A 27,640-nucleotide genomic window follows, 5' to 3' on the forward strand; every position below is an offset into this window, starting at 1 on the left:
TCCATCCGTTAATGGTGCAATTTATAGGGAGCCCAAACACACACACAGAGTTGGTCCCACGGTTTTGCAGCAACCAGTCCCCATCTGTTCTCTCCCCTCCCAGCCTTTTTTTTTTTAAAAAAAAAAAAAAGAAATTTATGTGTGCATCCATACCCCTCAACACTGGGCATCTGAACAACTGTCACATGAATGCTGTAAGTTTAAGGAGAGCACCAGCCTGGCTTCTAGCTGTAGATCTCCCCTTTTCTGCCCTGCATGGTCCAAGACGCAGTGCTCTCCCACACACACACACACACACACTCTCTATACCAAGTCTCATGTTTCCCAGAATCAACATACCAGCTGAGCAATACAGTAGTTTGCTGCTGATGCAGAAGGGATTTCAATGTACAGATTTTCTGAATGATAAGGGGAAAGTAGGATTCATTTTCAGGTTCGATTTTTTGTTTGTTTTCCTCAATAGCAGCCTAGCCAAAACACTCCGATATGGAGGAAAAAGGAAAGGACCCCTGCAAGTCTACTACTAACGTCACTGTTATGTTCTAATCTTTTTATTTGGAAGAGAAACTGTGAGTATGGAAACGAGAGCTTTCAAAATAGAGGATTTTACAGGAAGGTATGACCAAACTTCAGAAAAAAAAAAATCCACTCCTTTATTTCATACGACCCAAACAAGCTACTTATTTAAGCCTCCCTGAAGAACCCTATAAAAGTATTCCCAGGCCAGTACTCAGAAGATGCTGCTACAGAAGTAGAGAGTGCTAAGTTTTAGCAAGCAGCTATAAAACCCCAGTAAACCCACAGGCATACTCCAATTGCAATTCTCCTTCTGAGAAACTTTCCAGCCTGATACTTCAGGTAGTTAACTGGTCTTCAAGATACCAGCACATGGGCTGAATGTTTTTCCCAGTCACCTTTATTGGTAGAACTTCAAATTTCGATGAACGCTTTCCCAATGGCCGCACTGCCCTCGCTTCTACTTCCAACAGCTGAAGCTGGCAGCTAGTATAATTAGCCAGGACAAACCCACAAGACACTAGTGGTAATATATAGCGAGGAGTAGAGGAGAGCACAATCTTCTCACTCAAAGAGTGGTCCAAACAGTCCAGTAATACCATTTACCATGAAAAGCAGTGACTGTGTTGAGGTCAGATACTGTGACAGCACCACACTTCTCTTCCTCAGTAACACAGTGAACATCTCTTTTCATGGTATGCAGTGCCAAGGGAGGCAAAGATCATAGGGACACTTGTTACCCCCGCCATCCCATTCAACAGATACAAAACGAAACAAGAAATAAGCTGCAAAAGCCTAATGTGAGTTTTAGAAACAATGGAGGTCCCGGAGCACCAAAAGAGCTTTCTGTGGGAGGCAGGGGACTCTTTTCACAAGAAAGGAAAGACTTAAGCTGTTGCTGAGCCTAAGCTTCTTCCCAGGTTCACCGTATGCAATTCTAGGATGCATTATTGCAATGGGTCAGCCTAGGTAACCAGAAAGGCTATCTTCCAGCCCCCTCACAGAATAGCAAAGGGGAGTTTGTTAACATGCGGCAAAGGTACGTTGCTCCGATTACCTCAGCCCATCCATTGGGACGGGTATATGAGCGTAGACAAGAGCAGCTTCAGGAGCTGTATCTGAAAGAGAAGCTTATGAAAGCCTGAGCGTGCGGCGTGACAAACCTCTCCCCCAGAAAGCTAAGGAAGCCAGCTGCCCAGAGAGCAGGCTCCAAAGCAAACCACTCGCATCCTCCTACGCCAAGACCGCCTCTCCAAGATGAACAGTGTGTGTGGGGGGGTTGTTTTCAACACTTACTTACCATGCAGATACCTAGCAGAACCACTAAATCCAAACAGTATAGCTTGCAGATTAGCCAGTGGACAAGAGCAGCTTTCAGGCACTAACAGCTTGGGCTGGATTTGAACCAGTTCCTCAGACACCAATAACCACACGCAGATGCCCCAACAGCTCTCAAACTAGAGACACTCACTTCCCTTTGATCATATATAACACAAACAGGCGAAGGCGCTACCTTCTCATCAAGCAGAGAGCGAGCCCTTGCTACTAGCACCTCATTGCCCCAGGGTCTGTTGCAACACAGAGAAAAAAGATGACAGCAAAGGAGCTGCCCGTGCCCAGCCATGTATCCACCATGTCTCAAGACACCCACAGTGAACCAAACCAACGCCTGGCCAGACATCCACACCACAAGTTCTACCCAGCACCCTCAGGAGCCAGTAGTAGTTGAATCGGATCTGGAGAGCAGCAACTACTGGATCCACGCGCTAGAGCTCAGAAATGGGTTTTGCAAGCGCACTGTCAGCTCACCAAGCAGTCTGCCTCCACGCCACGATTTTGCAAAGTGGTGGGGTATCCTCAAGAGAGCTAGTGAGAATACTAACTTGCTTATTTAGGAGAAAAAAACCCAAACAACTACCGTCTGCTCACACTGAAGCAAACCTAAAGCTGTGAAAGGCTTCCTTTATCTATTGAGCAAGTTGGCAGGTTGGGAAGGCGGGCAGCAAGAGAAGAGCACAAAGGGGACAAATTAAGTGAAAAGATGATGGGAGGAAGCTGCTGCCAAGATGTCCCCACAGCATGGCAGATACAGGCACACCAGACAGACACAGGTGCCAACAGAGAAGGGGCAAGCCGGCTCCCCCGGGCATCTGCAGATGTTGCACCCAGCTGCCAGCAGCCCAAGCAGGCTCCACTTGTCTGCACCCAACTCAACACATGACCGACTTGAGAGAGTCAGGGATGCTGCTGAAGTCGATCTTACGGTTAACATCTCCATAGCTGAGCAGACTTTTGAGGCCAATGAGCCCCATGGAAGGAAACCCGCATGACTCCAGATAATAGTTTAGAGTCCTGTCTCACAGCTGGTGATCTGACTCTACACTAAGCCCACAACACTAAACTGCCATGGGGTACACCACGTCCGGCTCTGCACCTTGAGGGATGTGGCCTGGGACATGAGATTTGTCCCTCATGTTTGGGCCACAGCTGGTCTCCTGTAGGCCTGCTGGGTAGGGGAGGAGAAGCAAGGACTTGATGCTCTCCTTTCCCCAAGCTCAGCAGAGGAGCACACATTTGTAGACAGCGCCACGCATCACAAGGACTGCTCCTGCTCTGCAGGCAGACTGCAGCAACGCATGTGCACAACCTATCTCCTCATGCAGGCAGCAGCAGGACCGCTTTCAATGAAACATCACCACCATGAGAGGATGCTGTCCTGCCTCTTTCCCTGTGCCCCATCACACCTTTCTTCTGCCACCACAAGCCTTTGTAACCCTTAAGCACCATAAAGGCAGTTAAAAAGACCACAGGAATTGAGCTGCGCTAAATAATCTAGGAAGAAAGACACACACACAAACTATATAGCTACATAGATAATATAGAGATATAAATTACCAGTTCCACCATTCAGATCCTTGTGCAACCAGACAAGATTTCTTTGGGAGGGGTGAGGAAGGATCAGACAGTTGACAGAATATTTTTTTGCAGCAGCATTAGTTCAAGAAGTGATGTGAAACTATGATCAAACATTTATGTAATTGAGGGGTGTACCGAGTATTTATGGGGGAGGCTTAACCTCTTTCAAAAAGTTTCTACACACTTGAGGTTATATTTAGGATTTAAGGAGTTTCAAACAAGTCGGGGGGACAGGATGACACCAAGGTGTGCTTTACCTTCTGAACACAGGATTTGGGAGCAAGACCAAGAGCTTACCCTGCATGCAAGAGTGAAACAGGCACTTAGTGCAGCCACGTAAGGGATGAAATACCAGACTCCCCCGGGCTCTGAGCTCCAGCGCACCCATTAGCCTCCAACTCTAGCCTATGCCCCGCTCAAGCACCTAGGAACCTCGCAGCAGCTGGCAATACACGGTACCCTGAATTACCAGTTCCATTCCCTGGGAGTAGCATAATCCATGACAGCAATGCGTTTCCTCTTCCCAACATACATGTATGCTATGCCTCTGATAGTCTGAGCCTCAAAAGAAAAAAAAAATATGCAGGAACTTGCAGGTATGGCAAGAAGTTTACAAGAGTCTACATTTTCAAAGATAATTTAAAGCCTGTTCATGCATCAAATAAGGCCACAGTCTTCAGACAAGGAATTCTTCAAGTTACATTAATAGTTATGAAGTAACTAAGGGTGGGGTAGGGGTTTTAAGTGAAGGCTAAGAAATGCAACTTTAATTCTAAGGAAAGAACAGAAAGAAAGTGTTCAAAGCTTCGACTGGCAGCAAAACCCCAGTGCTGTAATAGGACTTCACATTTAGATGCTGCTGCCATGAAACAGCAGTATTCAGCTCTTGTTCCAATGGCAGCCTGGTAGGGTCCTCTCAGGAAAGAGGACCACCTCTTACTTGACCCCCAGCAGGGGACAGGATTAACACAGCCAGACTTTGAATGAAGTTTGCCATTTGAGTCAATACAAGAGCTGTGACTTCTTCTAGAATTTCTCTCACAACACCTTGGAGCATTATTTCCCTGCAAGCCTACGCAGACAGGCCTGAAGGGGCAGCATCGACGCTACCCGCTAGCAGACCCTTGCACACAGAGGAATATCAACTCTCAAACTACAGCCCAGCCCTCCCTGCACAGCGTCCCTCCACCACAGGGCATCCCCCACCCAGATCCACCCCAGCAGGCTTCACAAAAGCAAGAGCCACCTCATTTTAAGTCCAGCACCCAGCAACCCTACAAACGACGCTGGGCTGCAGGGACATGGTCTGCGGTTCTGAGCTGAGGATCAAAAATCCAGCCCCAACAAGGATGCAGATGACCCTCTGCCAGGACTTTGTGAGCGCAAGCCAGAGTCGTCAGCCCCCAAACCGCAGCTAAGATCCTTACTGCTGTGCCGGGAGCCTGTTTCGCTGTCAGCTGGGGAATAGCTCTCCCCAAACTGTCAGCTGAGGTCCTTAGTTGACCTAAACTGCACAAGGGGAATTTAAGCACAGAGGTTCATTTAAGGGGAGCGAGTGCTGGAAGGGGAATCAAGTTATAAGCAAAAATATTGCCCTCAGTTTTGTGAAGGAAAAAAAAAAAATTCTTTTATTACCACCCAGCTCCCTCTTAACCCTTCCTTATTCCTTCAGGGTAGGGTCAGGAATTAGCTTCCAGTTTTCTTAGACATATTAGTTGGTTGTGCTGTATGAGAACTGTAAATTCACAATTTCTTGCACTTTTAACAAAAAGTGAGCCTCCTCCTTTCCCTAAAGGGCGCACAGCTCACTCCTTTGCAGAATATTTGTATTTCATCATTCACCACAAGAACTGGATGTCAAAGGTTGAGGGGGTGGATTTTTTTTTGCAGCATTTGAAGATAAAAGTATCTTCACAGCCACAAAATTTGTTCAGCAGCTTAGGGAGACCATCTGTCTCCGTGGGTGGTACACACAGGCGATTTGGAGGGCACCGACAGCAGAGGAAAAGAAATTACATGACAAACCCCTTAAGTACAGGGTAGGCTGGAGCACATGCTGTTCTTGTACTTCTGGGCAGTGTTGATTTTGAAAGACAAACCAACACGAAGGGAAATCCCTTCAGATGAAACCAACGGCATTTCCTCCACACCATCTCTTTCAGAAGGATGAAGCCTAGCAGCTCCCCATCAGGGAGCAAGTAATACCCTAGTAGCCAGGGGGATTAATAATTGACAGTGGGCCCTTCACTTACAAGTAGGCTTGTAAACTTTTAAAGTATTAAGTATTCCAAAAATGTGAGACAGCTCCAGGGTATAACAATCACCCCGCACCACTCGCCATCGCTGCGTTGTGCATTTGCAGGAGCACAATACGACTGGTACCTGGGCTCTGGTCTAGTACACTCAACTCCATGCTCCTTCTGGTGAAAAGGAGAGGAGAGGTGATGTGTGCACAAGGAGCGGTGGGTGATCAAAGATCAAGAAAAGCATATGCAGAAAGGCAAGAGGCTAGGAAAACATGCTCCTTTCAGAAAAGCAGAGCCCTCCCAGGCTTTGGAGACAGGCTTTACCACATCTGAAACTCCCAGATGAATTGTGCATGCAGATACTGACAGTCCATCCTAGACTTTCCCCTCCCCTCTAATGAGAAGCACCTGGCACTCCTGGAGTCTGCTGTTCCCTACTGTCACAAACAAACATCTTCTTAATGAGGTGTTGCTCTGACCCAAGTAAGATGTCCTATCTGGTCTTTGCTGACAACACACCCCATGCACCATCAGACAGACCCTCGTAAAACAGAACAAGGTACCGTTCCCATAAGTCATCTGGAGCATCAAAGGAGACTGCTCCCTGCTCAGCAGACAACAGCACACAGTTTTTTTCCAGAGGCTACCAGAAAATTCCCTTCTGCAATTCCACGGGTACCCTCACAGCACGAGCAATCAGGTGAACCGCTCTCTGCGGCACCATCCTCCTGGAGGCGAGGCAGCAGACACAGGCGGGAGGGGGAAAGGTATGGCCTGTGACTAAGAATGACTTAAGAATGCGGTTGGAAGTCTTTTCTCATTAAGTCATTATTAGTTCAGCCCCAAGTCAGAGCTTCCTTCCCTACTCCATGGCATGAGGTATTTGAAGGGTGTTAATGCTCAACTGCCCGTGCCACACATCCGTGGACAGAGAGTTCTGCAAGCTCAGGAATGGGAGCACTGAGAAGCAGCCCAGCTGCGGAGAGGATGGGTTGCAAAAAGGTGGTTGTAAACACCCAGTTATGTGAAGTGCTGCTGGAAAGACACTGCCTTGGAGTTCACCAGTCTTGACACCTCTCAGTTAGTGCTAAAGAAGCTACTCTGGAGCAGACAGCTCAGCTTCTTCAGGAGCTTCACACTTGCAGATGCAGTTAACACCATTTAGCCTGCTACCCTAAAACTTCTTGGGAGGAGAGACTATTTAATGCTGGTGCTCATCAGGTTTGGCGATGGACGGGAGAGAGGGACAGTCATACAAATGCTCATCAGGGTGCCTTGTACAGATTTCAGGACAGAAAAAACGCATTCAGCAACGAGGCTAATTTCACACAGGCTCGAGGTTCTGGCGACGGAGCTGCTCTGCAAAGTCGCTAGTCTGTGGAACATGCTGTTCTAAGAAGCTCTTGTAATCAAGGCAGCAAGACAGTTAATAAGATGTTTTGCTACAGAACAAGATAAAACCTCACCAGCGCAATCTCTTTCATTACAGTGTTTATCACTATGGAAGATGGTGAGGGTTAAAGAAACCCCAAGGAGAAAAGAGGGTCAGTGAAATTCTTCTAGTCCCTGGGAACGCAGACCAAGCAAACTGCACACAGAGTAAAAGGAAGAGCGCACAAGCCCAGAGTGCCTCCAGTAGGATTTAGCTGGGCAGGTACAGCATTGCACCCTTGTGCGCCAACGCTTGTTCTGCAGTCCCACTTCTGACCACCTAACTGGGAACAGAAATAGCCCGCAAGTTATGGGATCAGTCACACTAGGAACAAGCAATGCAATTGGACACACATTATGAAGTTCTTTCACCAGAAAACACCAAGATTTCAGCAGCTCTTGCCTCAGGCAAGAGATCCAGTTTCCTAAACCCATGGTTAAGCTGATACATTTCACCATGCTAGAAACAGAAACAAAGGTGTCTGTATGCCATGGAAGCTTTCCTTTTGGGGGGTAGGGAGATTTTAGGACAGCATAACCTACAGAGAAGTGTTGACACAACTATAGGCAAGAGCACTCTGTACAGTTCAAATGTTGACCAGGTGTTCTTCATTAGGAAAATTTCACCCTTGATAGGGGCAGGCATATTTGAGCAACACCTCGTTGTTGAAAGATCAGATTGTGAGGCTTACAAATGCAAGCTAGAGTATGAAGAAGCTTATTACCATTCCTTAGCCCTCTACGCACTCCCTCACTAGGGAACACGACCCCAGTGGCACCAAGGGACACAGACAAGAGAGTGCTCATCAGATTAGATCAGTAAATACCGACAGCCTAGAGATCAGTTTTATAACCAACAGGTTCAATAGATACAAGACTGCCAACCCAAAGCAGCTGGGTCAAAAGTGGTATCAGCTTCCACCATGCAATTCTGTTTCAGCTCTGGTTTGTATTAAAGGTAAGGGCTCACGCACCACCTAAGAAACAGCTACTCTGCTGCCTCCAGTTCAGCTGGGAGACAGGCTGAATGTTTTCCCCTTCCACAAAACATGTATGCATCTAGTTTGTTTTGTGACCATGTGCAAGCCACAAGATTTCTCAATAAGATATTGATAGTTCCCGCAGGGAAGGTACAGGCTCTTCAGAGACAGGTACCTGTTTTGAGGAAGCAGCTGCTCCCTTCCTGGATTTTTAAACCACAGTTCAGCAAACATCCATCCAAATGCAGATGGGTAACATGGGTACAGGCAATGCTCTAACAAACTTTTTCCACACAGAGCTGCTATTTCTGAGTACTAAGCTTCTCTTGCTTTGATGGACAGAGAACATCAATCGCTCACAGCCGTCTGCAAAAGCTGTACCCTGATTCCAACGGTGTACGGAGGCCTCCCCTGCTAGCTTCCTAGCCAGCTGGTTCATAAAGGCAAGCTCGTGCCAGGAAGGACAGAAAAACAGACTGAAGCTCTCAGTACTTCATACAGCCCAACACATGACAAACTATCATGGCCCTGCTCCTCAAATCCCTACTGCAAGGATGAGGAAAAGGGAGGAGAGAGCCCCACTCTCAGACATTTCTCACCTCAGAAAACCAAGACTATACCGGAGCCCAACATTCAGTCTAAGGTCAGTAATTACCACATGTGTTTGAAGCCATTCATTTTCTTGAGCTGTCTAGACTAGCAAAGCTCTAGGGTGGGGAAAGAGTATTCACTGGAGAGGAAGGGAATACGTTTAGCACCCTAACTACAGAAAAGGAGGGGTTTCTCCAGCAAGATCCTTCCTACATAGTTTCTGAGCCATCCAAAAGGTACTGAACTGTGGATGACAGGTGCCATCAGTGTCCCTATCCGTAGGGACAAACCAAAGCCTCAGCTGCAAATCCAAGCCTCAGTTCACAAAACTACCAGCCTTTCAACTGAGAAGTTATCTACTGTGGTCCTCCCCCACTTTGTTTCCCTTTGTTGTTGCTTTCAAAAGTCTCGCCAGCATCCCCACCCAACCTCTCTCATTCTCCCAGGCTTGACCTTTCTTGCATCTACTCTATTCCCTGCTCTTTACCCATAGGTAGCACCATAAAGCATTCCCTCTGCGTGGCAACCCTTCCTACCAGGAGCAGCAGAGCAGTCAGTGAGCTGAGACTTGGCACCACATTCATTGGGGCTCCAATGTAATTTTTCCCTCCTCCCCAAGCTCCTGAATCGATGCCAAAGGGAACGCTCGTTTTGGCAGTCAAGTCTCCCAGAAGAAAAGTTACAGCCAAAGTGCTGGGGGTGGGACCAAGTCAGCCTATTAATAGGTTGATTATAATATGAATTTGGGGAACTACTCCCAAATATGCTTACCCTCCTGGACCTAGGGCCCTCAGGGGTGGAGTGGAATACCTAACTCAGCACTTTCAGCTTCTTTGCTGCATTTGGAGCCAGGGAGGGTGGAAAATCCTGTCTGTACCCTGCCTGGCAAAAACATGGTTTTCCAGAAGGGTGGCTGAGCTATTGTTTTCTTCCCTTCCCCCCAGGAAGCCTGTTTTCCTCATACTTATATAGCACCTCCCTCTGCCTCATCAGAAAAGACCTAGAATTTGAAAGCTTCCCCCTTGGATTAAAAAGGTTGACATCAACAACTTTCCTGTGGAAAATCCAGAGCTACTTCAAGAAGCAACACTGAACAAGGTAAGATGTCTCAAGAGCCTTCTTGCCACCAGCTTCTCCAGAGCACACTGGACTGTTGAGGAAGACAGACTCCATGGACAGCCAGGGAACAAAACTTCTAAGATGTCTGTGAGCATGAAGAGGACAAAAGGCTGGACTGAGGCAGCAAAGTTTTGATTTCAGGAGGCAGCCAGATTGCTATACCTGTTAAAGCATGTTTCCTCCTTCCAGGTGGCAGCCCACAACCTATCTAAGATCCATTTAAAAGCGCTGGGGTGAGACAAGCATGCATGGTGGCAAATGGAGAGCCCAGAGGCAGCAACAAGTAGTATATGCATACTCCATCATAGCTACTACCACCTCTCCAGCACACCCACAATTATTCCTGAATAATTCAAACTGCCCTTGCGTGTCTCCACATTTTCCCATCAACAGACCTCCCATTCCAGCCCCCTGCCTCAGCCAGAGAGCCAACCAGAGGCAGAAGGCAGTCCCCTGTGACCCTGACTGACATTTCACCAACAAGCATGTCAAGACCTTTATGGAAACTCTGCAAAATTATGCTGCAAAGATGTTCAAAAGTTCCCAAATTCTCATGTTTTACATGAACATCTCACAATCCTAAGCCTTTAGAAGCTGAAGGAGATACCAGCTACATTAACTTCTTACAGTGTTTGTCACGTTGGGGCCACACTCCATATCAAGCTCCTACCGTTTACATGCAAGTAACTCTCTCTGTTGCTTGGAGAGAGAAAGAGAGAGAGAATGAACTCTCCCTTAGCTGGGAGACACCTGGCCACTGATCAAACCTGCACAGTTTTACCTTTACATTAGTAAAGGTGGAAAGACACACAGGCTTCAAAACATGTGTCAATACACATCTGTCAGAAACTAAGGAAAAAGCAACACTAGTTTACCATTATTAGACCTGCTTAATGAGACTCTCCTGTAACACAAGACACTGAAGCATCTACATGCTGTATGATTTGGATTCAACACGCCAAACAAAATTGCAATCAGCTTGCCAACAAATTAATTTTCATACATCTCAATTTTCACCCTAGGTTTTACAACTCTTTGCTGCCCTCGCATCACCCAAGGCATTTCAAAACCTTGCTGCAGAGAGAGTATTGGAGAGAACACTGTTTCGAACACATGTGCTATTAAATATTTAGGCCTTGATTCTTGAGCAAATTCTTTGCTTCCAGTGGCAAGATTACTTACATAGTTAAAGCCAGACTTTGGCAGGTGTAGGATCTTAATTCCCCTGAACACAAACCTACAATCTACCACCAAGCAACCAGCAAACTCTCTGAAACCAAGCCTGCACACTGTGTTTGTATATATAGGTACATACATACATAGATACATGTACTGAACTTTCTGTGCGGAATTCACTTACGAGAGAACTGCCTCGGCACACCTCAAGGCACAAAGCTGTGGCACAGGGCAACACTGTGGTAGTCATCCCTCCATCTCCCTAGTCTTAAAGGCTACGCTGCATCTGTCACTTACCACAGAGAAATTTTTAAGTTTAAAAAAAAAAAGAAAAAAAATTGGTTTCACAAGAAAACCAACAGAGATTAGTTCATTTTTTTTTACACCCTGAAGGTAACCTTTCATTAAGTCAATGGGAGCACTTCCATGACAGAAAGGGGTCCTCCTTCACATTTAACAGAGAAGGAAAATACAGCAGAGTCCAGACCTAGTTCACCCAAAAGGCCTTGAGTTCTTCCATTAAGCCAGAAACAACATCCACGAGTCAACTCCCAGACTTGAGCTTCAACCACTAAATCTGCTTCAAAGCAATTCCATTGCTAAGCTAATGGCTGCAGGAGACTGTTCCTACATCCACTTAAACCAGCAGACACTAATCTCTCCATCTGCAATAGATACACATGCCATAGGGGTCTGGACAGGATAAGCAGAACAGATGTTTAGGCACACATATACAGCCTGGGGAATCATCTTCAGAGCTCAGCTGCTAGCTTCACAGGGCACAGGAACTAAGAGATTTCTAGAGAGCTTCACAGGACATGGGAACTACAGAGATTGAGATACCTGTCCTTCCTTGTACCTTTGCTGAGGGAAGCATTAACCCCAGCGGGAAGGTGGAAACAGACGTGTGTGTGTCATACCTACAGATACCGCACAGCTCCCAAACGCTCCCAGATACATCTGACCCAGCAAACTGATCCACACCTACGACAAAAAGAGCATCATGCTACAAAACCAAACCAGGAGCAGCACAGCGCTACCAAAAAAAGCGCCTACATGTGCCCCAGTACTCATTAAAAATATTATTCCTAAATGCCTGAACTGCTGGGAGATTTTGGCTGCATCAAGGCAACTGCTTCAGCAGGACTAAACGCTATTTCCTTCAAGCCAACACAAAACTGCGGAAAACTGCTGATCTTAGAAACAAGGAGAGAGTCCCCAGTCACTGGAAGCAGCCTTCAGATCCCACGGTGTAGCTATCTGGCTAAGTCCTTCAAGGTAGCCCCAGCCTGTCACAGTAACAGGCTTCAGAGCACAAACACCTGAAGACAAGCATTTCAACCGGCTGCAAAAGGCGCACACAGGATCCAAACAACAGTGCGACCCGAGGGATGTTTATTCAGGTTCCTCGCACATCTCTTGGCTGCACGGGGCAATGAGGACAAATGGACGTTTTCAACAGCACGTTAGGTTGCTGAATGCTTTCTCGCACAGGGCCACTTACTTCTTCCTTCAGTCCCTGCCACGTGGGCTGCCCCGCGGTCAGGAGGCTCCAGGGAGCGACGCTCTGCATGGCTTGAAGGGCTGCTCTCAAAGTGGCGCCTGGCCCGCACAGCCAAAGAGCACAAGCCAGCCCCGGCTACACAAGGAGGCCTCTCCTCTTTCCTTCAGTAAGGAGACAGGGCAGGAAGCCCAACGAAGGATCTTAAACAAAAATCGCATCGGGCTTAGCCCAATGACCAGCCTAAAGCTGTGCCATCAGCTCTTTTCATTTACAGAAATGCACAGGACTCCTCCGAAGCAGGGACAACCTCTCCCACACTCGCAGAGGGGAAGAGAGGTTCAGTTTGGTAGCTTTGGAGAGACTCTAGGACTCCTCTGGGGGAAGACTCAGAAACCAGCAATATCACATGTACAAAAGCCGTTGATGTTTCACGCTACAACATAGCCACACCTATCTACACCCCTGGACTTCAAGGGCTCGTACCTACCTCAAGTGCCCCAAGCTGTAGTATCGCGACTCTCCGTCCGTTGACCGAACTACCTTGACAGTGAACATGGGCTGCAGCTGCCGTAGCTCCAGCAGCACAATGGCCAGGTAGTGAATGAAGAGCAAAGCATCCACCAGAGACACCGCGTACTGCACTATTCCTTGGTAGTTGGTGTCCTTCGAGTCCAAGATGCGAACGCCGTAGAAGAGCCAGTAGGAAAACACAAACAGGAATATGAGGACCAACAGAAGGGCCCGAAACACAAACACCCTTGGTATATCTGCCTTGGGCTGGCGGAAAAACAGAGCCCAGGTTCCAATCAGAAGAATGAGGAGTTTGAACGCCACAGAGATGAACAGTCCCTCACAGACAGTACCACACGGCTCCAGATCATCCCGCCACAGGATCTGGGGTAACAGAATGAAGGCGATGGGGGTAAGGAAGACAAGGAGTCCAAGAACAGCTGCCACTGTTAAGCCCAGGTAACGTTTGCAGTCCAACCCAACGCTGTCCTCCAGATCCTTACTGATCCGGGCAATGTCCTCCTGGGAAATACTGTGCTCAGAGGTGCCTGTGATTGCTGTCGTGGTCTCACCCCAGTTGTCATCCTGAAGGAGGAAGAGATAAACAAAACCAATGTTGAAACAATCAGGTTATTTCTTCCAGGTCTTCCATTTTTCTTGCCTGGAAAAAGATTGCTACAACAGACTTAAGTCCCAGAAAAAAAATACAGCAAAAGCAACACCTTCAATGTATTGAATAATCAACCCTGAAAATTAGCAAAGGTTTGGAAACAACAGCAACTTGTCCAAACCAGTGACCACAAACACTAGGTGTTAAAAACCTGTAAGTGTAGAGCAGGTAGCTCAGCTTGCTATGCCACTCACTGTACCCCAGAGGTTCCTCTGCTAGCACACTTAACGAATAATATCACATAACTCTTGGAAACTGCAGTAATCATCAGTTCCCATGTGCAGGGCAAGGACTAGCACTTTTCAGCCCACAAATTCTGTGGTGCACTTGCACCACAGAAGCACCTGGAAGGGAAATTTTCATAGCCTGTTGTTGTTGTTACACAATCAAAAACATGTTCACAGATTATTTTTCCATCCGTAACAGAAGCAACCGCACTTCCAGCAAGTTCCTCCACTTCATTTTCTTTTACTCTCCTCTACAGTAGCGCTGCCCTCAATAGCTGACGTTCTAATAAAAGTTTAGTTAAACCAACAAATCACAGGTGGTCACAAAGGATATTTTCAGGTATGGGGCTTTAAGGATCCTAGACTACCAAGTAGCTCTGGTATTAGAGTCTAGGACATTGTCAGAAACCACTCAGCCACAAAGAAGTTTACCTGAAATACAGTCGCCATACAGTCAAGCTTCAGATTACATTATGTTTTCCGAAAGTTTCATTTCTTCCCTAGCTAATATCAGAGGACTTCTGCAAGCTAGTTCTCCCATGCCGCAATGCCTCCAATTGCTCCTTCCTGATGCTGGCACGGCCAAAGAGTTATGCTGACATGTATGGATTTGACCCACGGCTGCTGCTGGAGTGACTCATGCACATGAAGACTCCTGATGCTTCCCACAAATACACACCAAACAGTGGCAATGCATGCGCTTTGTTGCTTGGCACCTGACACCTTTCTAGCTGCAACGCCCATTCAGAAGCACACATTTTTGCTCTTCCTCCTACCCTCCTGAGTGCATCTTCCTGCAGCCTGTGTCATTAATAGGATTTACACCTTCCCCCAGACTTCTGCAGCTACACATGCTGATCAAAGCATTTTGTTTTAAAGAAACAGGCATCATTTTAAACCTTTATTCACTTCCTTAAAAGAGTTAGAGGAAAGAGTCTTCAAGAATCTTTGGGAAAGGAGTAGACAGAGGCAGCACGACTACTTTGAACATCTCCAGGGATTTAACTTCTAATGCACTCCAAGACATGAATACCTCCCATGCCTAGAGCAGTAGGGTTTTGAGACAGACCAGCCACAAGCAGTCAGCATCTTGAATTAATGTGAGGTTTTTTTGAGTCGCTTCTCACCAAAACAGAGGCCCCAGAAGAGATATCTGCATTGTAGTATGTCCTGAAAGGCAGCATATAATCCTATCACATTTCCCTCTTTGCCAGTGTCTCCAGTAAAGCAATGTAAGCATTTCAACTATTTTATGTTTATGCATGAAATAGCTCTGCATAGTTTCCTCCATTTGATTAACTGAGAAACTGTGCAGAAGAGAGAAGGGACAGGAACACCACAGCAGCTTAAGGCTACAGCCCACAAGACAACAGGCAACCCTAGTCTCAGACTACCCCTTGTAAGAGCTCTTCCCACTTGCAGTGGCACAAGCAAAAAACCGTGCAGTTATATCGAAATACAAGTCTAAATCTCTAGCGATACAAAGTTGTTGGACCCAACCCAGGGCACCCTGCTCCCTAGGAGAAAAGTCTTGCTAATGCATCAACTTACTTTGCTTCGGCTTTAATTCACATTGAGGAGGTCTGCATGAAAACAAGGGCTTAAGAATTCACCAGCACCTTTAGATCTATTTGAAGTAATAGCTGGGACTCATGAAAACAAGCATCTGATTACAAAATACCAAATGGCAGTACATAAAGCATCCCACTGTAGCTACATGAATACTGCTACAAGTACTACCATACACAGTTTGGGTGGAAACTGGACATCAATTTTTTATTGAAAGGGCAGAGGTGGAGCCCCACAGCCAAGGATTAACACACCCCAAATCCAGACCAGGAGGCACTGAAACATCCCGCATTCTATGTCTTGTAGCATCAGCCATTCTTTGAAAATGAATATGCATCTTCACATCAACTGCTAGAGCAGAGAGAGTACTGGATCCATCCTAGGTGCAATCTAAACGCAGCATTATTCCATTCTTTATTGAACCCAGTGTTAATATATTAGCTTTCACTGAGTTCACTCTCCTTCCCAGCTATTTCGCATGAGTTTCACATTTCTTGTCTCCTTTCCCTACTGGGATCCTGGTCCTAATGTGCTTTACACGATTACCTAGAGCAAATCCTGCTTAAAAACAAAAGTGCGCATATAGGGGAAAGGTTGACCTGAATAACGCACGGTGACATGGTGGAAACAGACGTTTCTACAGAGCTTGGCAGATGATGCTCTGGAGACAGAGGCAAATTAGTGTCCCAGGAGTAGTCACATCAGCACCGGTGCTGTCAAAAATAATGCTCTCGGAAAAAGACAAAACAGATTGAGACCTTGGCTTTATGCATGAATAAAGGTACCCATAAGTCATGATTCTTTACTAACAGCATGCCAGCAACACTCTTCTTACCCATGTGCCAGTAAGTCACATATTCTGTTCCAGAGACCACACTCCACGTTTGCTTTTACTCCCTCCTTACCTGGCCCTCCTCCGCCCGAGAGGCATCGTTCCCAAGCAGCGGCTCTGCAGGAGGTGTCTGGATAGTGACGGACTTCTCAGATCGACTGCCATCTTTGCTTCGCGGCGATTTGTGCCTGTCCCGACTCCTTTTCCAAACAGAGCAAGAAGAGAACTACGTTACCAGATAGTTTCTGGAGCACGGCTTGGAATTTGCTACACCTCTACCTGCAGCAGGTGCCCTAAGCATTAGGTCATAGTCATGCTTGCCCATCTCTTGATCAATATTGACTCAACCTGTGACAAAACAAGCTTTGGAAGAGGTAGAAAGGGACCTTGCCCAGAGCTGCCTACAACCTGGTGGCTGGGACAGTCCACCCTCTCAGTGATTGAAGAGGGTAGCAAAGGGGACAGGGGTCCATCCCCACCACCTCATCTACTCTTAAAACAGCTTCTGCCCGTGCTGCGCTTGAAAGGAAAGCTTGCATTCTCCAAACAGCTGGCAACTCCATTTGGGATTAACTAGTTTATACAGCTCTCCACCTGCAATAAAGTGTCTCACAGGGACATGTACAGTTAACACAAGGAATTAATCAGGACAGTTTTAGTTCATGCAACGTAAAGTCTTGTCAGCTAGGACCTTAACACTGTAGGACAACTGGTGAAGTTTATTTCCACTGGTTAATAATCGCCAGTTAACCTCTTACAAAGAGAGCAAGAACATCAAGGGTACCAGGCTAGTGCTTACTTCCAGAGTACTCTCGCAGACCTCACAGCTTCTCATCTGAGAATGTCTCAAGATGAGTTAAGCCCCACCAATTTGCTCACCAATATTTTCCTCCCCCTTCCTACCCGGACGGGAAAGCAGCCTTTGCACCAGAGACCCTCACTGTACTCAGGGACTGGCTTAAAGCTCAGGAGCATCCAGTGTCCCAGCTCTGCTCTCTCCATTGCATCTCTCTCGGAATTACCAAAGCCCAACAGTTTCATAGGATAAGACTTTTTCCTGTTCACAGTAAAAGGCTCTAGGATTTTTACGTTGTTTTGGGAACTTTGAAGGCATCTTTCCACATGGCATTCTAAGCTTCAAAGGGCAATCCATATGGGAGGTGGGGGTGTTAAAGAAGGAAGAAAAGGCAAACAAGAGATGTTTTACTCAATAACTGGACTGCGAGCAAAGAGACTTCATTTCATGGAAGAATTCTTTTTCCAACCCCACAGGATAATTGCTTCTGAAATGCAAGTTATTTTGGACCAGCTCAGTTCTAAGTTGCAAAGACTGTAAGTGGCACACATTTGGCATGTAAAACTGATGATGATGCAGGAAAAAAAAAAGGATAATGTTTCCAAGTAATCAGAAGTTTCAGAGCAAGATGGTTTTTGATGCTGCTGAACTACCACAGACAGGACTTGCTATTCAAGTTCAGAAAACCCTGACTTGTAATCCAATCAATGCTGATAAAGGACTTGTTGTGGACTCAAGTACCACTCAAATTCTATTAAAAAAACCCAACACACCATCAACAGAGTAGCCAGGAGGATGGTGGGGAGAGATAGGAAACCTTATTATTACACAATAAAGAAATGGCATTGGAAGAGAAAACAACTGGCAATTATCAGTTTAGGAAGTCTGACACATCTTCTCCCCAGAGACTCTACTCATCCCTCGCACTTTAAGAGCAGAGTTAAATGATCTTTTCTTTCTGCTGGCGCTATCCCAATCTTTCTGGCCATACATGACCCCAGCGTGCATCCAACAGCTTGAGTATCATTAAATTAGCAGCATTATTGCTTCCAGTCTCCTCACTGGGTTCCTCACGAGGACTCTCCACATATCCTACTCCAGAGCTGTGGCCCCACTGATTTCATCTTGGCTTACAATTTTTTTTCCATGGTACATGTCCTATCTTGGAGCAGTAAGTAATCAAAAATAAACATTTCCTTACCCTTGTCTGTGGGCTTTTTTGGAGTGACCTGAGTAGTGGGAGTATCCCGAATATGTTGATTCTGTATCCATTGCAGCAGACATTGGGTCTGCACGGAAGGGGCACAGATTTTACTTAGAAGACGAGTTCCTGGTGCTCCTGAGGCGGAGTCCGTAGTAAAAGTGCTTTCCTGGGTACTCTTTGCTTCCCAGTCATCAGTGAGGTCTGGTCCTCAGAGAGCAAGTGAGCTTCACTTACAAGGAATCTGATCGGAGGGGAGGGGAGGGAGGGTACTCGGCTCCTCACAATCGACCTAAGGAAAGAGAAATGGGCATGGAAGTACACTCTAAGCAAAGCAAGACATCATTCCTGCTGCAGCAGTTCCCTCACCCCGGCCACATGTCACCACTCATCACACTGTGCCCAATTCGCAAGCTCGTCCTGGCCGATATCTCTCTTTCCGGTCTAGTGAAACATGCATTTGTAGAGATTTAAATAAACTGATAACGTATCTCTGTTTTGTAAAGTTTAGCCCATTCATCTAAAAATCCAGAAGAAACAGCCTAAGTCACCTGGAAAAGACAGTGACTTGGAGAAGGCTCAGCAGCCTAGATACAGAAATTCACCCCCAGAAAAAATACTGGGCTTGACTTCCACACCCCACCTGTGTAATGCACAGCCCAAATACCCCCAGATTCAGAACGGCAGCATTATAGCCTATATATAGGGGGAAGGGGTGCAGCATGAGGGTGACTGTCCCAGGAGAAATGCAGAAGAGGATCAGACCACCATGTCTGAACATGCTTTGTTTTCACAACTGCAAGGTGTGCCCATTTCACAAGCATTAGTTACTATACAATCAATGGCACTATGAGCACCTCCCCTTCTTTGTAACCTTTGTCTCCAGAACCTAATTTGGGCCTTGAAGAATTGAATTTTATTAAAAATCCTATCTATATATACACATACCAGTAACACTAGGGAGAGTTGATTAGAGATCACATCTATCTTATATGGGCCAACATTTCTTACAACGTATTTCCATTTGGAACAGAAGCTTAAGTCTTATCCGTAAAGGGCAGAAGAGGGTCATGGTTTTTGGAACAGGAGCAGGGCGACATCAGAACAATTCTCAACAGTGACATGTCAAAAACCATGAACCCTGTGGGGAGGAAGGGTAGACACCGACCCGCTTTCCAAACCCACACCCTGCGTTAGGTGCAAAGAAAAATGGAAAGGAGGGGAGTTAGTCACTGGTTTGGGAAATGCATGCAAATGGTGACGAGGTGCAGATGGAGGGGTTGCAGCTATGGACAGAGATACCTTGGCACAGTCCAGCGTTCGGCATGAAGGAGCACTCTCACATGCCTCCTGCCCAGACGACTGCTATCTCCAGCAAACACAGGGCTACAGCCATGCCGTACTTTCAGAGAGGGCAAAAAACGGCTTTAAAATTAAATTAGATCCCTCCGTTATTTTCTGCTCACAGCAGTTTTCAAAGCTGTTAGCAATAAAACAGTCAACCACTGCTTTCAGCCCTCTCCCTCCCCAAACACAGAGGGACAACAACAGAAATCGAGCTTCATACTTGGCCAACTATTCTTTCCAGCCATAAGATTCCTCCACTAACACCTCCAGAAAAGCTCGTAAGCGAGCAGAGAGGTCTACCACACACAAGCCATGCTAAAAAATGAAGCCTCTTCCCCACAGGGTTCCTTGGCTGGCAGTGCAATCTGCAACGAAGTAAAGAAGCATTCCTGCTGCATCGGGAGCTGCAGGTATTTGCACAACACTTGGGCTTGCCAGGGCTCTTGGAAAGGAGAAGGTGGAGGGGACCTTTTGAGTACAGCAATTCCCAAGCTCTAACGGCGTATCGTGCCTCGAGAAAGCTCCTTAAAGGCAGCACAGAATCTAGGGAGGACAAATAAGGATGGGAACGAAAGGCCTGGTTTCGGGAGGGGAAGAATGAGGATGAATTTAAACACAGCAAGACATAAAGCCAAGGCACGGCACAGTTAACAGGAATAAAAATTCCCCAGCCTGGGACACATGATGTAACACTCATTAACTCCCTAGACTTGCACACAGCTTGTAGCTTATGGATCCAGCAATAGGCTGGGACTCATTGAACCTGATTTCTACCTCTGTCCTGCTACGCAACCTTGGAAAAACTCTTCCTCTGTGTCCGTCCTTTGATAAATGGGTGTGAGGCCACCACCCCCCTGCCTTCAAAAAGCGCTATGATACCCACAGAGAAGATGGCTACACAGGACCTTCGAAACATTAGGCATTACAAATCAGGAACATCCTCAGTTTAACAAAAGGTGATAACAAATATTATGGGCTTAAACCACTGACTGTTTGTGACATTACCGGGGTCCCTTTGAGAACAACCACTGTCTTCACAAATACACACTACCACAGTACAGGAATAGGAAAAGCAAGGAGAGCTGCTGGCATACATCAGTAAGGGTTACGCATTTTTCCCTGCCTTCTAGGAAAGTATCAACTCCCAACCTTCTCCTCTAACCACGTAACAGAATTTTTTCCCCCAACTCCTAGACTGAAGAATCAGAGCCGAGTCAGGGACTGGGAACAGAGCCCCTCTCCTGCCCCCTCTCAGCCCCAGCAGCACAGGTTCACGCTTCCCTGGAGATGTCAGAGAACATTTCAGCAGGTAGAGGCTGCTGTTGAAATGCACAGGCTGTCTAGACAGGAACCATGAGCAAGCGGTGCCCATTTGACGGTGGGTGAAGCAAGGCAGTGCTGGGCACCAGGCACAGAAAGCAGACTCACGGGAAGACCAACACAGGAACGTCAGGGCAGGCTGGATCATGCCAACTTTCGTTTTCTGTGTAAACAAGAGCAACGGTTTTGACACAGCTCTGTGAAAAGTCAACAAGGCGGCCCCCCAAAACGTTAAGCCTCCTGGATTGTTGTCAAAAGCAATACAATGAACCTGGGACTCTGCACCACCTCCTGGCCCCAGCTGCAGGACACACTGGTGGCTAAATAGATCTTCCTTGTCAAGGCAGTTACAGCGCTGCCAGGAATAAAATATATCTGCCCAACCTCAGCTGGAAAAAGCAGAAGACCACTGGCTTTGTCTGGTGCCCAACTATGGCTGATCTTCAACAAGGCTTCCTAGATCTGGCCAACAAAGGATAGCCTGGGCTGCTAGCTAGACACCCCTCCCAGCCCGAGCAGGATGATATGAAGAAACCAAGGAGGGAGGAGCACAGTCCAAACACACGCTCCTCATAGCCAAGCCAAGCCAAGCAAGTTACCTACCCCCGGTCTATTTTACAGCAGGAAGGGGACCAGCTTTACCCCAGAAAAGCTTCTGGAACTGCTGCGGAAGAGCTAGGGAGGGGACCAAAAGACAAATAACATGCTAAACTATGTCTCCAGGTTGGAGCTTTTTCAATGGCATAAACAGAAGTCAACCCTGGCTTAGCCACCACCCCAACAGGGTTCACCACTAAAGCCTGAGCAAAGCTAGAGAAGACAAGCTGTATGTGTATCCTACATAGCACAACCATATCCAAATTAAGCCCAGCCTTTAAACACTTCCACCACTAAATCACTATTAATGATGATTCTTACTCTACCCCTCTGCCGCGTAAAGCAGCAGCCCCATCATTTGGGGCCTCATTCCTCCACAAACAAGTGTGAGTTGAGAACCCAATTTAGCCAATTGAAATGGCTTCAAAAAAGATCATTACCTCTTGCAGGACGCCACTGAAGGCACAGTCTGTTTGCAGAGCTTCTGGCCCTGTGTGAAAGAAAGCTCCTTCAGCCCGAGGGTACAGTTGCACTGTATTTCGGCATTGACAAGAAAGCCAGTGTAAGTAGCTTCCACCTCCACACCACGGTTCACCACCCTCAGTTGTGTCAACACAATTCTCAGCAAGCAAAGAGCACTGCTGGAAAGCAAAACAACAACAACAACAACAACAAATATCCCTTTTCTCCCCCTCGCCACGCTTTTGTCTTGGATCCTTTCCGTGACCTAGTTCACAGCACAGCCCCAAACAGCAAAACCAACACCAGGGTGAATAGCAGCGCAAGCGAACTGCTAGAGGGGAGACGGGAATGCTTCCTCCGCTCCAACCACGACCACTGTGTAACTGCACGCCCAGCACTTTGCTCCCAGTAGGGCCGGCACTCTCACTTTGCCTTTCCCTTACTCACCGATGACAGAAGGATGCCAAGTGCTAGATGGAAAACAATGCTAAGGACACCCCAAAGGAAATTTTGGTACCCTATTCCAGCAAGAAGGATGGCTGCATCCTGCGTGACAGTGGAGAAATGTAGTTACCCTTGAATATTGCAGAGATCACTGTGATTACAGTTTCTATGCAGCCACACAACTCATTGTAACGCCCTCTTTTCATACACTCATAAATCTCCAAAAGAGTTCTTTTGAATCGCTATTTTCCATGCTGGGAGCCCAATCCCATTTCCAATGAAGTTCGCTTTGTGATCGTCTTCAAGGGAGCACAATTTGGCTCCCAGCCCAAGGGAAATTTAAAAGAGCAAGTTACATCTTTAAATCAAAGAGGGCAAACACAAACAAGAGCGCTCTTTTACATCCCATGCTTTCCCGATGGATTTTCCCCTGTGAAGTCAAGGCAAATAACTCCAAAGCTGCTCAGCTTTGAAATCCTTGTCTGTATAGTTTCAATCTTACCCCGTTTAAAGCTTGCCATCAATTAGAGTTGATTTACCAGTCGGTTCATGAAGTTACATATATTTGGAAGTGCCATCTGGAGCACAAGCAGCCACAAGCGTCCGTGAGGATGTGTGCACATTCAGCTCCGTACGCTGTCGGCCTCACTTGTTAAACAGCACCAGCTGCCTATAGGGTAACGGATGCCCACGAGCTATCGCGCTGAGAAATCTTTTTTCTTCATTTAGTGAAACAAAGAGCTTTACAAATTAAACATGCAGAACCCCAAGAGCTCAGCTATGGGATAGCGTTAGGGTTCAAGAGTAAAAATAATTAAAAGATGGCTAGGCAGTGAGGAAGCCTTCCAACTCTGGCATTAACTCAGCTGCACGGTATGGCTGCAGCGTATTGCTATTATTCACTTCAGAAAAACGAGAAGTTACGTAACTTGCTATGTTCAACTGCGTATATAGTAAGACCTATGAGCAATGCCACAGGAACCTTTTGCTTTTGAATTTCCTGAGGAGGCCCCAATCCAGCAATTTGATCTGCAAGCACAGAAGTTCACCCATGCTGATCTACTCGCAAAGCCAAGGCTTTCAGTTTTAATGGCCAAAGAGCTTTGGGAAACAAGGTTTTTCCAAAAGCTTTCTATTGATTTTTGCATGTCATTAAATAAAGTTAATTTTGGCCTCGAATATATATATAAACCAGGGCTTTTACTCTACAGCGGTGGCTCTTGATTTGCAAGCCCCTCATCCTAAAAATATGTTCAGTAGTCAGCAAATTCAAGCCCTCTAGCAATAGGTTCTCTTTTCTGTTGCTTCTCAGAGGCTTCTTGGAAAGATTTCATAGACCCCCGGGAATTTCCAGCCCCTAGGCTGAACACCATTAGTCCGTGACATGGATATTTCAAAAAGAAAAGTCACTTGGTTTATTGAAGCAATCCACCTGCACGTTTAATCAGAACATGCAACAACACGGGTCTGAAAACACAGCGAAGCTGTTTCAATTGACAACAGAAATGCCCGGCCAAAACCACCACCCAAGCAAGCGGTGTTTCCAAGTGGTAAGCCCCAGCCTCTTGCCTCCCTGCTACACAGCTGGAAGTTGGGAAGTTCTCTGCGTGGGACCCACCGGTGAAGTACCTCCCTAGAAGATGTCCTTTGCCCACTCCAAGAACCACATCTGCACTGTCCAAGTTGGCAAAGCACAACCAGCATTCAGTCTGTCATGCAAATTATACCTTAGCTGCCAACCTGCCAGACTGGTGAAAGCTTGCGCTTCCTCGCTCATACGTCTCCCATGTTGCTAGACCTTCAAGTGCTCCTCTTAACCCCGGAGTCATGCAACATGGTAGAAAGTATTGTGGCCTCACCCTCATGATACTAGAGCACCTGGGATTGTGCATAGGAACACAGTTTTCCATACTGACATTTAAAGCCCTACAGCCTTACTGAAACAAACATAGGAAAGACTCTTGCAAGGCTCTTCAGACTGCCTATCCAAGCAGACAGTACCTATACCTTATTTTCAAAGTTTACTTTTAGCCATAGCGCTTAGATACTGAGATAGCATTAAAGGCTATAAACTACAAAAGGTTTCTCTACTGAAAGTGCATCCCCTCCTTTAGGATACTGCATGTCTTCCTGTATTTTCTATTTGACTTTAAAAAGAAAAAGAAGTCTACAGACCCTGATCAAATCCCCAGTGCGCAACACAGTGGGACTCCACAGTATGGAGTCTCTCCCCATCTCCCTCCTCCTGCTCAACCCTGTACAAAGCCAATGCCATTCTGACCTTGCAAGGAGAAAGGGCAAGGGTGTTGACTCCTGAGGAAGTAACCACTGTTTTTTAATTTGACTCAAACCAGATAATTCTGAAGTAAAGGCTAATGAGAAATTAAAAGAAGTCACAAGATAGTTTTCACAAGTGTTCATTGTCTCCTTCCGCCAAATTCCCCAGTGACCAGACACGAAGGAGCATGACACTGCTTGCGCCTTTTACCGTTACTACTTCCCACCAGCAGAACTGGACATCACAGCTCTCCACTCGGGTCTGCCTCTCAGGTCCCTACAGAGCACAACACGCCCTATAGCAGCGAAGCCGCATTTCTGATACCATTCTTCGCTTTGGTTGTCAGAGGTGGGGGTGGAAGGAAGGCAGGGTACCACAACAGTACGACACACAGTTTTGCTAGGAGAACTGCAGTCATCTTGGTAGCATTGTCCTAGTACAGTATCCCGGTCTCCCAGTGACAGTAAGCCCTCCCGAGGTGCACATAGCCATAAGGGCCACCAAGAACACTGCCACTACTAACCAAAACCAAAAGGCAGCCACAGGGAGCTGCTGGCCAGTGACCGTGGGCAGTTAGACACTTGCCTGGGTGGTTCCGACATAGGCTGGAATCCTTCCATAATTTCAGCTCATAGGGAGCATTCTTAAGGGAGGCTTTCTGTAAGACTCTATTCACCATTTATTTTTCAAAATTAACAAGTGAAATGATCACAGAGCCAACATTGGTCCCATAGTTGCAGCCAGCTGTATAGCCAAACCTCAGTGGAGGAAAAGAGCCAAGCATGGTCAAAATGAAGCTCTTCAAAGATTGTGAAGCATTGCTGAAGCTCTCTTCTCCACAACTCTTCTCCTCAAAGTCGGGATACCCCAGTGATGGGCTCACAGGCAATGGTATCACAGAATATACTCTGCGACATCCTAATTTGCTCATCCAGCCAGTGAGACTTAATTTCTTAACTCTTTATAGCTGCAAAGATCTTGTGGGCAAGTCATTATTGACAAACCCAGGGCCAAAACCCCCACTGCTTCAAACAGCGATAGAATTGCTAAGTCTGCCTCCCCAGACCAAAAACCCTACCATCAAGCCATTTATGCTTTTATAGACCCTGCAGTCAAAGAGTTTGGCCCTTGGCATAAGAGAGTTAGTTTACAACCTTGACAGTCTTCTAAATAAGAAAACAGCGTTGTTTCACAGCGGCTCTCCAAAGCGTGCCATTACTGAAACCCAACAGCTAACGCAATAGCTTTGCCCTCTGTTGGGCGCACTCAGAAGCGCTCAGGTATGCACCCCAGGCCAGCGCTGCCAAGGCACAGGAGACTCTCCTCTCGTCGGCTGTCGTTGGAGCAGATTTACCTCCGGCCGTAACTCGCTGAACGGAAACAACCGTTCAGTCCTGCAAGCCCATGACTTTGGGCATCGCTTCAGCGACCAAACCAGCTTCTGAGCAGAGAAGCGCGATTGTGTCCTCCCTCCCCCTGGCAGTGACCCCCTTGCCGCTCAGTGGGACGAGCCGAGACATAAAGCAGCTTGTTTTATACGGCCTGGGCATGCGAGGCATCTCCAGAGCCGTCACACCGGCGTGAATTCACTCGTGCTGGCGCGTAAACAGCGCGGTGTTTCCTTCAAGGGCAAGCCTTGGCAGAGAAACTGCTGCCCACCGTGAGGGGCTACACCTACGGCCCTCGCCGGCATTTAAGGGTTTTATCCCGGGAAGTTGAGATCTCTCATCGGAGCGGAGATCTCTCTCTCGGCGGACTCGCCGCCCCAGCAGCCTCACCGCGGGCGAGGGCAGCGCGGAGCCTGTCCGGGAGAGCCCCGGCCGGTAGGAGAGAGGCCCGGCGGCCGCCCCCGCCCGCCTTCCCCTCCCTCCCAGCCACGGGAATCGGCCCCCAGCCGCCCCGGAAAGCGCCGGGCAGAGGGAGCGGGGACACAGCGGGGTCCCCCCGCAGCCGGCACCACCGTAGCCCAGCCAGGCTCTCAGCCCCGCCGGCCAGGGGGGAACCGACCCCTGCCGCCAGGCGCGGGAGCCGAGCAGGCTGCCCCACCGCTGCTCCCGCCGCCCCGGCCCGGGCATCCCGGGGCAGAGCGGCGGCGGGGTCCCGACGGTGGGAGGGCGTGGTGGAGGGCAGCGCCGCCGCCCCCCGCACCGCACCCGACCCCTCGCACGCACGCAGGCAGGCAGGCAGGCAAACAGACCGACCGACCGACCGACCGACCGACCGACCCACCCACCCACCCACCGACGGACGGACTCACCTCCCTCCCGCGGCCGCCCCATGCCGCTCCCGGCACCGACCCGCCGCCTTTCCCCGGCGGCGGCCGCCGTCGCTGCTGCCGCCGCTGCTTTCCGCTTCCTGTGCCCGGCACCGCCCCGCCCCGCACCCCCGTCCCTCCTCCGCCGGCAGCCGCACCGCCCCCGGCCCGCCGGAGCCACCGCCCCCCGGGCGAGGCTTCCCTCCGCGAAAAGCGGCCGCCCTCACTCCTACCGGGACCTCGGCCCCCTGCTCCCCAGCCTGACACCGCCGGCAGCCCGACGCTGCCCGCCCGCCAGACCCGGGCCCTGGCATCTCCCAGCCGGCCCTTGCTGCAGCAGCCATAACTGGTGGGGCACCTGCGGCTGGACCCGCTACTCACCCCTTCGAGGCCTGATTTCACCCTTTGAACCTCTCCCCGCAGCTCTGCCTCCTCTGCACCTCAGCTCGTACCCGCGCTGCTTCACATCTCCTGCCGCTGCCCCTTTCCGAGACCTACCCACCGCCCCCCTCCCTGCTCCCGGGTGCCCACCTCCTGAGCCCCACAGCCCCTCCAAGGCTGAGCCCTTCGGCTCTACAGCTCTCCTCCACCCACCTTGCCCCTCACCTGTTCTTACACCGTCACACTCTCCTCCAGCAGAAAGACCAGTCCCTT

At 48.1% G+C, this 27,640-nt stretch overlaps 1 protein-coding gene across 1 annotated transcript in view; it reads right to left on the minus strand.

Moving 5' to 3' along the window:
* The window catches only part of VANGL1 (VANGL planar cell polarity protein 1), a 45,525-nt gene extending 18,431 nt beyond the window's left edge, over positions 1–27,094 (minus strand). Inside the window, exons 1-4 of the mRNA XM_075166676.1 lie at positions 26,990–27,094; positions 18,285–18,576; positions 16,361–16,487; positions 12,967–13,574 (exon numbers count right to left, since the gene is read on the minus strand). Coding sequence (XP_075022777.1) covers positions 12,967–13,574; positions 16,361–16,487; positions 18,285–18,367 — 818 coding nt within the window. The 5' untranslated portion in view covers positions 18,368–18,576; positions 26,990–27,094. The remainder of the gene's footprint in view (positions 1–12,966; positions 13,575–16,360; positions 16,488–18,284; positions 18,577–26,989) is intronic.
* Positions 27,095–27,640: the final 546 nt, after the last annotated feature.

Source organism: Calonectris borealis, chromosome 1 (assembly GCF_964195595.1).
Source record: "Calonectris borealis chromosome 1, bCalBor7.hap1.2, whole genome shotgun sequence".
NCBI lineage: Eukaryota > Metazoa > Chordata > Aves > Procellariiformes > Procellariidae > Calonectris > Calonectris borealis.